The sequence below is a fragment of the Pseudochaenichthys georgianus genome, chromosome 14, assembly GCF_902827115.2.
Source record: "Pseudochaenichthys georgianus chromosome 14, fPseGeo1.2, whole genome shotgun sequence".
NCBI lineage: Eukaryota > Metazoa > Chordata > Actinopteri > Perciformes > Channichthyidae > Pseudochaenichthys > Pseudochaenichthys georgianus.
Window position 1 is genome coordinate 5,301,114 of NC_047516.1, and position 12,032 is coordinate 5,313,145.

Sequence of the window (12,032 nt, forward strand, 5' to 3'; positions counted from 1 at the left end):
GACATGCTGACTGCAGTGGGACTCGAACTTGCTATCTGATTCGAAGATCAGCGCATTAACCCACTGCGCCACACGCCTCCCATATTAATGACCAAATGATATAAGAAAATCAAATGTCCAACCTGAGGTCTGTTGAAATATGCATCTCTGTTGTATTTGGACATTAACATTGTTATTTTTTTTAAATCTTGGCGAAAAAGCAAGTATTTCTCACGTGTTGAGCTACTTCTTTGAATAGAATAGAATATATCTGTATTGTCATCATACAAAGTTTATTTGGCAACTCTCACTGCGGTAAAAAATAGACACAAATAAATAAATAAAGAGGTAAAAGCAGAGGTAGTAGCGATGACAGTGCAACGAGATAAAATTAAATGTCAATGCGCATATGTACACTTATGTACAGTCTAAAAACATTAAATGTACACAACTGTATAACAGTAGTGTATTTCTAACCGTGTGTTAGGGTTATAGCAGTGGTTCTCAAAGTGGGGGGCGCAGAGGCATGCCAGGGGGGGCGCGAGAGACCAGGAGGAAAAATGGTTATTATTTAAATAATAATAATCATAAATTGAAAAATTATTGATTCGAAAATAATATGATGCAGTACAGTACTATTACGTCTGGGTCTCTGTGTTTCATTAAAGCTCGGCTTTGTGTGTGTGTGTGTGTGTGTGTGTGTGTGTGTGTGTGTGTGTGGAACGAGCCATTTTGTGTGCGCGAGCGAGGGAGAGAGAGAGAGCGCACCGGTACCGGTGATCGTTGTTGTTAGCTTCTGGTGCTAGCGAGCTACGATAACGGATATAAGGAGTTTTTTCAACAACAAAGTGGAGGAGAGTCCTCTCCTGTCAGACTGAGAGACTCAGTGAGCTAAAGGACTCTCTCAGTGTTATCTCAGTGGGTCTCAAATGTTTTGGTCACCATTACAATTTTTCCGAGGCACACGTTTATATGATCATTATAGTTATTAAATGAAAAACAGGTATGAAATACTATATGACAGTAAAACAAGAATAAAGTTTAAAAGGGTGATTTGTAAAATATCCATAAAGAAAAAGTAAATCTGTTTCCAGTTCAGTTTCAAATGGGTGTTGAGAGATGTTTCCATAGATCTCTTCATGTTGCTCTCAAAGTGCACCAGATTGATGCTTTTAACTTCAATATTTAAAAATCTTCCCGGGGGAGCATGCCCCCGGACCCCCCTATGTGAGGTCCACACACCACCTATAAAAGTAGCACTTTACCCCTGCTTACACCTATATGCCATGAGCTGATTATCGAGCCTTCATTGTAACAGTCGCAGGTACACTGTGTATCTGCGTGGGGAGTGTTGCAGTAGAAAACTCCACTGTAGCGCCCGGTGCATTAATGGGAAACCCTAAATGTTGGAGCACCCTCTATGAAACGTCAAGCTACCCGACAGCACCCCCAAAAGAAATCTCTGGCGCCGCCACTGAGCCTGACTATTTGTGTTGGGCTCCTCTCCAAAGGGGGGGCCTGACAGAAGAAGTTTGAGAACCAGTGGGTTATAGTAACCAAAGGATGCAAGTAAAATAGCCATACATATTTCTAAATAGTAGTAGTTGCAGTCTTTGAGGGGCGGAAGGGTTATGAGTCCAAAAAGGTTGAGAACTACGGGGTCAGAAAACTTCTTGTGGACAAAATGTAGATAAATTAACCCTTAGATGCCCTTAGAGTGACTGGACCCTACTCTTCCATAAGTGGGTCAAAAAGGACCCGTATTAGAGTAATATGTGTTTTTATATCATTTTGGTTATAAATCACTTGTATAATATTTAGTATTATAATTTGGTTCACACTACAACTATTTTATATTTAATTTTTCACTATTTATAATTTTAGACATTTTTTTTTACATTTTGAAAAAAAAGGTTTTGAACATATCGATGCAAAGATCTCCGCTATTCTGAGACCCTCACAGTATTCCAGTCCCTTTTCAAAACTCATCTCTTCTCCTCTTGTCTACTCACAGCCCCCCCCCCATCAATCCATGCCGGTTGATCAAGTTTGATAGTCCTAAACCCCCCCCCCCCCCCCCCCACACTAACCTTCCCTTATATTGAAAAGCCATTTTGAGTCCTTGAAAAGCCCTACACAAATATAATGTATTATTATTATTATACTGACAGGTATCAGATCTTGCTGTGTAAAACAATCTTCCTGAGAGGTGTCACTCGTGATGTAGTCTGTGGTCCACAGTGAATGTATTCCTGACAGCAACAGGTGATAAGAATCAAAGGTTCCCATAGGATCCCATAGGACATGCATGCGGATCATTTTTGACCCACTTATGGAAGCTTGGGGTAGAAATACAAAAACTACAATTTCTTAAAATGTATCAAATGTAAATTTAAAATGTGAATGGCATGATATCCAAAACATGTTTTTTGAGGTATAGCTGGAATATGAAATGATAAAAAAATGTAATTACAAAGATACTTCAAGAAAACCACCTCACCGGGTCAAAAAATACCCACTTATGCATCCAAGGGTTAAGAAAACGTCCTTCAAGTGAAGCGACTGACTGATAATCCACTCTGGTGTCAGATTAGAGGGATGGGAGTTTAGAAGTGGGTTAATTCTGCCACCAGGGGAGTCTCACAGGTCCCTCACCTGCAGAGGGTTTGCAAAGCAACATGTCAACAGCATGACTTTCATTTGACGCCATCATTCATTTAAATAGCAATACATTTATAGAACTCATGTGAAACAATCAGAACATTTGGAGAAGAGCGGTTGAAAGAAATGCCACAACCTTTTTTCATTTAGTTGACACTCAAGAGTCAAAGGTTTTGCATCAATACATCACACAATGCTGTCAATACCCGATACAAATAAACATGTTGTCCGGTTTTTAGGAAGCTGCAGTCGGCCGTCTAAAAGCAGGTATATCTGCAGAGAGACTTTAATCCTTTAAGAGGATCAGGTCTGAGGTCCAGGGCGACGGGTGAAGGACGCTCGTCCTGTCTGTCGTGGCTGCACTTGGCATCTATCACTCTGCGAGCATGTGTTTCAAATACGCTGATATTTTGGGCTCTTTGGTGAAAATATGGATATAAATAAACATGGAGGCCGAGGCTGCGTGCACATGCTGGAGTAATGTTCTGCATGTATCCTGAATATTAGGACGGGCGGAGGATTTAAGGTAAGCTCCAGTGTGAGTGTGCACACATTTGTTTAAAAAACTATATAATACATTTCAACTGAAAAGATGTAATTGGATATTGTGCTCAAGTAAAGGCAGCAATACTAGATCTTAAAAAATACTCTGTTGCAAAAAAGGCCCTGCATTCAAAATCTTACTGAAGGTACACCGGTGGCAGCATCAAAATATACTTAAAGTATACTTTTCTCGGCCCGTTCTATGTAGAATTTAGTAGAAATCTACTAGAGACAAAGTTATTCAAATAAAGATCCTATATGTTGGCTGCTTTTATCCACCAGTGTTCCCAGTGCATGAATAATAAATAGTCTACCTGCAGCTTGAATCTTTATATTCAACACAAAGACCTTTTTAATCTGTATTTATTTTTGCTGAAACACGCAGGCATCATGCTGGTGCTGCAGGTGTTCTGCAGCCTGATTGGCTGGTTCTGTCTCTACCTGTTGTTCTGCTACACCTTCGCTCAGCGGGGGGCCGAGTGGAGCTGCAGACTCGTCACTCTGTCTCACGGTGTCATCATCGTGCTGCTGACGGCATACGTCCTCTTCATAGAGGGACCTCTGCCTTTCACTCATGCAGGTAAAGTATAACCACTATCTCCTCAAATATGTCACTACTATTTAAAGGTCACCTATTATGCAACATCAGCATGTGTCCCCTCTTCTTCATGTCTCCTCTACATCAACATGTCCCCTCTTCTTCCACATCAACATGTGTCCCCTCTTCTTCATGTCTCTTCTACATCAACATGTGTCCCCTCTTCTCCATGTCTCTTCTCCATCAACATGTGTCCCCTCTTCTTCATGTCTCTTCTACATCAACATGTGTCCCCTCTTCTCCATGTCTCTTCTACATCAACATGTGTCCCCTCTTCTCCATGTCTCTTCTACATCAACATGTGTCCCCTCTTCTTCATGTCTCTTCTCCATCAACATGTGTCCCCTCTTCTTCATGTCTCTTCTACATCAACATGTGTCCCCTCTTCTCCATGTCTCTTCTACATCAACATGTGTCCCCTCTTCTTCATGTCTCTTCTACATCAACATGTGTCCCCTCTTCTTCATGTCTCTTCTACATCAACATGTGTCCCCTCTTCTTCACGTCTCTTCTACATCAACATGTGTCCCCTCTTCTCCATGTCTCCTCTACATCAACATGTGTCCCCTCTTCTACATCAACATGTCCCCTCTTCTCCATGTCTCTTCTCCATCAACATGTGTCCCCTCTTCTTCATGTCTCTTCTACATCAACATGTGTCCCCTCTTCTTCATGTCTCTTCTACATCAACATGTGTCCCCTCTTCTTCATGTCTCTTCTTCACGTCTCTTCTACATCAACATGTGTCCCCTCTTCTCCATGTCTCCTCTACATCAACATGTGTCCCCTCTTCTACATCAACATGTCCCCTCTTCTCCATGTCTCTTCTCCATCAACATGTGTCCCCTCTTCTCCATGTCTCTTCTACATTAACATGTGTCCCCTCTTCTCCATGTCTCTTCTACATCAACATGTGTCCCCTCTTCTCCATGTCTCTTCTACATCAACATGTGTCCCCTCTTCTTCATGTCTCTTCTACATCAACATGTGTCCCCTCTTCCTCATGTCTCTTCTACATCAACATGTGTCCCCTCTGTAGAAAGAGTTCAGGAACAAAGATTCTCTCTCTTTTTGATCCATTTCTATAAAAACCTGTCTGAAAATGAGCTGATCAGATTTTGGCCACTTAATGATGTCATAACGATGTTTTGTCTTGTGTGACCATTAGCCAATCAGCAACCAAGGTAACCCCCCACCTTGTCAAAACCTCAAAATTATATATAATAAAAAAAAACATTCTACAAGCTGTTTTTTTGGTGCTTGTGTAATTTCATGACAGAAAACAATATTTGACAACATGTTACGTTGGCAGAAAGCTTAATTTCGTGTCTTTCTGTGATCATTTTCTGTCTCCTGGTAGTCATTCAAGTAGACTTTGTGGTTAATACATGTCTCAGGTGAAGCCGCCGGATGAAGTTTTCACATCCAACCCTCCTCTCCGTCCCTCAGGTACAGAAAACACAGAGCTTCAGTCGGTCTCTCTGGCCGTCTGCCTCGGATACTTCTTCTTCGACATGTGTTGGTGCGTCTGCTTCCACACCGAGGGCCCTCTCATGCTCGCTCATCACGCCGGCAGCATCGTTGGGATCCTCCTGGCGTTGATCATGGGCGTTTCCGGGTGCGAAACCTGCGGCGCGATCTTTGGCAGCGAGATCACGAACCCTCTCCTTCAGACCCGATGGTTCCTCCGGCAGCTCGGCCTCTACGATAGCCTGCTGGGCGACGCCGTGGATCTGCTGTTCATCGTTCTGTTCGCCACCGTACGCGTGGGAGTGGGCACGGTCCTGGTTTACTGCGAGGTGACGTCTCCGAGAACAACGCTGATAATGAAGCTCGGCGGCGTGGCCATGTACGCGCTAGCCTGGGTGTTCATGGTGGACATCGCAAGGTTCTGCTGCAAGAAAAGTAGAGCGAAGTATAAAAAGTGGCAGGAGAACAACAAGCTAAAAGAAGCACAGAAAGTAAATGAAAAAAGTGAATGAATTCTTAATTTTAGTGCCACCTTTGGCGATTAGCGGTGATTTGGGAGCTTTTGATAAAAGGTAGCACAACAACAAAAAGCTCGAAGAAGTCTTTGGAAATAAGTAACAGTTTTTTGTCGTTTGTTACACTCTTCGTTTTTGCTACTTTGGAGCTATCTATGGTGATTAGCGGTATTACAGGTGGGATATGGGATTTCATTTCCAAGAGAGCGACACTTGGGACTTTCTGTGTGTTATGTTACAGAAAAGTAGAGCGAAGTATAACAAGTGGCGGGAGAACCACAAGCTCAAAGAACGCAAAAACTAAAAGGATAGAATTTTTGTTTAGTTACTGAACCTTTTATTTTGTCAATTTGGCGCCACCTATGGCTATTAGCGGTATTACACGCGTTATTTTGGATTTTACTTCCAAGAGAGCGGTGCTTGTGATAAAACGTAGCGAGAGAACCAAATACTTAAAGTCAAAGCACAAATACTTGATGGACTTCTTGGAAAGCGTGACTAACTCCATCTGTGATTATAGTCTTTGGTTTGTCAATTAAGCGCCACCTATGGCTATTAGCGGTATTACAGGTGTGATTTGGGATATCAGTTCCCAGAAGAGCGACGCTTGTGATTTTTTTGTCAGTAAGAATGTTTGGCTACAAGAAAAGTAGAGTGAAGTATAAAATGTGGCGGGAGAACCACAAGCTCAAAGAACACGACAACTAAAAGGATAGAATTTTTGTTTAGTTAGGACCTTTTATTTTGTCAATTTGGCGCCACCTATGGCTATTAGCGGTATTACAGGTGTGATTCTGGATATCAGTTCCCGGAGAGCAACGTTTGTGATTTTTCTTAGTATGTAGGTTTGGCTAGAGGTAAATCAGAGCAGAGTAAAAGGAGACTAAATAAATACAAGTTCGAAGACGTCAACACACAAAAACTGGATAGCTACGATCTTGAAGATATTTGATTCGTGTTTTTGGCGCCACCTGTGGGGATCAGTGGTAAATGCAGGTGTAGTTTTGAATGATCACCTAAGCGCCACTTTCTTTTCAAATTTTTTCAACAGATGAAATCTTCTTGCTTGAATTGCCTTTTTTGTAACAAACATGGTTAATAGTAAATTAATAACCACAACACTTTGAATAGAACATTTATAAAACAGATTAATAGTACATGGATACTTCACCCTCTTTAAGTAGTTTGTGTTAAAACATTTCATGATTGCATGGTGAAAAAAACCAACACAAAACCTTCGATATACAATATATTCTTTTACAGAGGAATCAAACTTGTTACGTCTGAATATTCTTCATTCATTTGATTTTCTTGTGTATGTCGCTCCCAAAACCAAAGCCATGGTGTCATGTGAGCGGTCTTGTGGCTATCTGAGAGATTTCTGCCCAACATTCAAGTGAAGTGGTTTAACGAGGAAATCTATGTACCTCAAATGGAAAAACAAGACACTATGGAAAGTTCAAGATGGCTTTTAAAGCAGCCTGTTGCAAAAATGATCCTTAGGAAAAACCTCCTCACAAAACTACAGGGGAATTATAAAAAGTGGTTGATGACGTTTGGAGAAATTGTCTGCTAAACAAATAATAAAGTGAAAGCCACATGTGAAAAGCTTGTATTGTCCGTTATATGGTGCGTAGTGTTTAGCTGCCGTTATACCAACTGAGTGTTGTTGTTTTTTAAAGATGGCTCTACGTGATTTCATTGGTAATCTAAGGAATATGTTTCCATATCAAAACCGGGTGAAAACAGGATGAGTTTCTTAATATTTCTTCTTTCATCTGTAAAATATGTGGGGGGAAATGTCAGGATAATTTTTCTTAGTGAAAAAATGGGTTATTATTTGGCAGTTTTTCTGTATCCTTTTGCACACCACCCCATGATCTAAGTAAGCATAAAAGCACTCGTTTTCAAATCCAAACTCACTCAGGAAAACATACAGACAGATAATGTTGGTTCACCTGCCAAACGTTTGTTATTACAGATAATACAACTAGAACATTTTGAGATTATCCTGGCAAAACCTTTTTTTTCCAATTGACTCTCTGGACTCCCACCCTTGATTACACACACAAAAAGTAAATAATTGTTTACCAAATCTGCTCCATTAATGAATGAAAGTCCATTTGAACAAAGTACATTTCTTAAGCACAAGTGGTTCTATTTTTACGTCCATCTGCTTGATAATGAACAGGCAGCTATCTGCGTCTGTTAGCTATATTATGCTACATTCAAGTGCTACAGAAAATTTGAAAACTGGGACTTGAAAGTAAGCACTGAACAGCATTTCACGTGTATTATATTTACTCAGACATCCAAACCAGGTGGACACACGGTACTGGAAATGTTGAAGGCTTTAGTGTTGCCAGATGTGTTCATTTTCAATGGAGATTTCAGGAATATGAAAGCATATCGGTGGCATTTAAAAAAAGTGGTTTTAAAGAAATATGAAGTCATGAAGAACAGGAGAGTATTCTGAAAGGGGAGGGGTTAAAGTCATACATTTACGAGAAGAATAGTTCAAATGTACGACAAAAAAAATCGAATATTTGTATTTTTTACGATAAAAAAGCTTTTTTTAAAAAATAATTTCTTCTATTTAAATCTCTCTTGCATGATTGGAAAACGATATAATCACTTTTTCTTGGAAATGTACAACTTTGATCTAGGAATGTACCCCCCCCTCACTCCCCAGCTCTGTAAATATTCCATTCAATTAATTTTTTTCTTACCTAAAATAGCCATAATACGGCGTTGCTCTAAAATCAAACGTACAGCAGTGAGTCCTGAACAAAACAAATATACCTTTATGATCCATTTCCTCTTTTCACTCCGTAAAGTGTTTCTAAATCCATCTGTGTGACTCCACACTCGACTTTCTCCAGTGTTTAAGATAATTTATATAGTTGATTAATAATATACTGCGAAAGAAAAACCGCCTGAATTGTCCTCGAGTGTTTCCACAGAGTCTCTCCTCAGGAGGCTTTTGAGTTTATCGTGAATAGTTTCCTAAAACGATGATCAAGTCTTCCACTGATCCATTCAGCCTCCCTTTCTGAGCGACACCAGCGTTCAAAAGTCCAAAGATCATCCGGAAGAAATCATGGCGTCAAACTCATACGAACGAGGGAGAAGAATCTGAAAGTAGAACGAAAGTTAAAAAGTGTTTGAGATTAGCTTTCTCCAGAGGCTCCGTTTGTATTTCTATTGTGATTTGAGCAAACAAGACATTATCATAATTAAAACCACATTTGGGAAGATTCTATTTAACAGAAAGAACATTATTTCTTCTCGTTGTGATCGTTTAACTAATAAAAAGAAGTGGGAAAACACAGACAATCGTGTCTCTGTAAATGCGTACGTGTAGAAATCAGCGACACACACCGTGGTTGTCTTCGGCGTCAGCAGCTGGGTCAGTGTGTGTTTGCTGCAGCTCGTTGTACTTCACCTCCACCTCCTGAAAACAAGTCAACGACAACACAACACAATTACTACGGTAAAGTATAAACATAGGATTTGAACTTCTGACTTTGGCATCAACAAGCACACGTTTTTATCTCTTCAACAACCTTTATTCTAATTTATCTTCAACGTAAAAATAACTTGTTTGGATACAAATCCAGCTGAGACCATAGTATTGGTACAGTTGCAGGTCAGACATGAAGGTAAGGTGTCTTGTGGCTGAGGTGGAGGCCTTTCCAGTGATTATCAGACGCTGGTCCCTACAGTGAGAACAGAACTGGCTTTTAAACACGCTGCCCCCACAGCTTGGAACATACAGAAGGAGCTGAAACTCTCACATGTAGTCACCATGGGGGAATTCAGGTCCATCTTAAAGGACAGAGGACACGACGCCATTGGTCGATGTGAGTGCTCGTATATCCTAAAATCGTTTAAAATGTTGCCAGTTTTGAATGATTTTAATAGTTTGTTTCACTTTGCATATTGACTGGCTAACGTGGCATTTGATTTGTGTTGTACAGCTGTATTTGTCTGCCTGCCATGTCTGTGTTTTATCTGTTGTAACTTTGTACATGCTGCCCCTCTTGGCCAGGTCGCTCTTTTAATCTCAATGGGTCTTTTACCTGGTTGAATAAAGGATATAAATGGTGTTAAATGCCTTGACGCTTTTCTGCTTGCTCCTGCCTCTGCTTACTTTTTATGCTGATTTTCCTATTCTTATTCTCTGAAAACTTCGAGCAGCGGCTCCTGGACATTAACCTATCACTGGGACAGTTCATCTTCGTAAATAGACGGAGGTTTTCAGCCATATTTCAACATTTTTACGGCGACCCCAGTCTTACAGTAGCGTGGCCTAGCAACAGCTAAAGCCTGGTAGGCTACTGCATGCTATTTAGCTTAAGCTAGTTGGTAGAAAAATGCCTCCGTTCTCTACAGATGACTTCCACAAACTTCTACAGAAGATGGCCGTGCTGGAAATGAAAATGCAACGGCTGGAAGTTAACGTGGAAGTGAATGGACTATGTTGTGGGAATGACACCACTACCAGTGTTGCAAAATAATGGAAAAGGGTATGCTAACTCACAGCTAGTTAGCAGCTACAAGGATTCCAAGGAAAAGGAGGGCTGTGTACCGGGTCATAAATCTACAAGTGGTGGTCCTCCCTGGAACTCTCTGGGTGCAAAGCCTAAGAGTAAATCATTTTCATGGGATTTGGGAGGAAGGATAACGGGCAGAGCCCAACACTCTGAAATATGTGATGCGACCGGCTGGCCTGCATTGTTATCACCCAAGAGGAGCGCCTCTTCAACCCCTAAACAGCAGTGGACAGCTGCTAAAGGGAGAATTACAAAAAATCCTCCTAAACCACCAAGTGTGCCAATCCAGAACAGATACGCTCCGCTGACCGAGAGCCGGAGATCTCTTTCTGATGACCTGGATAACCCGTCCTCTTCACACAGCAGGGTAAGGACCAATAGCTACTCCAAAAGTAAAAGGCTAGAGGGAAAGCTAACGACTCGGCCTGAAACTCTGATTGTGGGTGACTCTGCTGTAAGAGATGTAAAAGGTCTGTGTAGTAAGAACAACACCAAAGTACTCTGTTTTCCCAAGGATACAGTCTCTGACTTGGCTGAGAAGATCCTGCATATTGGGGCTGAACATCCGACTGTGAAGAATGTGGTACTACATATTGGAACAAATGATGTTGTGAAACAAGAGTCAGAAGTGCTGAAAAAAGACTTTAAATGTCTGTTGGAAACTGCCAGCTCTCTAAATGCAGAGGTGTTCATCAGTGGCCCTCTACCGCCAGTCAGAAGAGGAGTGGAGAGATTCAGCAGATTGTTTGCACTGAACACCTGGCTTTCAACTGTCTGTACTGACCATTCTGTGCATTTTATTGACAATTTTAACTTTTTCTGGGACCGCAGACATCTTTTCAAGGCAAATGGAGTTTGCCTGAACAAGTCAGGAGTGAAATTGTTTATCTCTAACATATTCAACTGCCTGCGTCATCAATCTGTTCCCTCTGCCAAGGACAAGCGGCAAGAGGAATCAAAACAGGAGATAGACACAACACATCGCGCAGAAAACCCTGAAGAAGTATCACTGCACCCGCCTGAGGAATGTTCTGATTATGGGAGACCTATGAAACACACGGAGGAGTCCCCACCGCCCGTCACCCCCCCCCCCTGTCAACGCCTTTGAGGATACTCCGTTCACCCTTTCGCCCTCGCCCACCCTCCTGGAGATCGTGGAACACAAGAAGGAGATACAGAGGGCTGGCACCAGAGATGGAGTACTCGAGTCCTGGACTCGGACTCGAGTCGGACTTGAGTGCCGATTTTCGGGACTCGTGACTTGACTCGGACTCGCGCACTGATTGACGCGACTCGGACTTGGACTCGTGAATTCTCGCACAGGATGACTTGGACTCGGACTCGGACTCGTGAATTCCCCCCCCCACGATGACTCGGACTCGACTCGTACATTGACGCTCCGACTTGGACTCGGACTCGAGCACATTTTCTCTGGAGTCTGATGTCCTCTATCCTGTATGGCGAGTTCACGTACTGGGCCCCGCTATTCCAGTCTAGAGATGTCTACAGACACACCCCGCATCATGCTGTATGCTTTCACACATTCTGCTTCCACATTGGAAAAGAGCAGCGCAAAATGCTCGTTATGTGGAAACAATATAGAAGAGAAGGCTCCGTAACACATTACTCTAAGGATCGAGTTCAGACATATAGGCTGTCTTGAACACTATCATCAGAGTAACGTGATCTAATCAATAAATAAAGATTCAG

The 12,032-nt window shown here is 41.8% G+C and overlaps 2 protein-coding genes across 3 annotated transcripts in view; one reads left to right on the top strand and one right to left on the bottom strand.

Moving 5' to 3' along the window:
* The first annotated feature begins 3,573 nt into the window (after window positions 1-3,573).
* tlcd5b (TLC domain containing 5b) lies at window positions 3,574-5,763 on the top strand. The gene is made up of 2 exons (XM_034099855.2): window positions 3,574-3,763; window positions 5,231-5,763. The coding sequence occupies exons 1-2, from the start codon at window positions 3,574-3,576 to the stop codon at window positions 5,761-5,763; spliced, it is 723 nt and encodes a 240-aa protein (XP_033955746.1).
* A 1,125-nt stretch (window positions 5,764-6,888) lies between these two features.
* Window positions 6,889-12,032, bottom strand: part of arhgef12b (Rho guanine nucleotide exchange factor (GEF) 12b) — a 68,586-nt gene continuing 63,442 nt past the window's right edge. The window contains exons 37-38 of one of the 2 annotated variants that reach the window (XM_034098571.2): window positions 9,148-9,220; window positions 6,889-8,901 (exon numbers count right to left, since the gene is read on the bottom strand). In XM_034098571.2, the coding sequence (XP_033954462.1) occupies window positions 8,879-8,901; window positions 9,148-9,220 (96 nt within the window). In that variant the 3' untranslated portion in view covers window positions 6,889-8,878. Of the gene's footprint in view, window positions 8,902-9,124; window positions 9,221-12,032 lie in introns of both variants that reach the window. The other variant, XM_034098572.2, reaches the window with a different exon arrangement.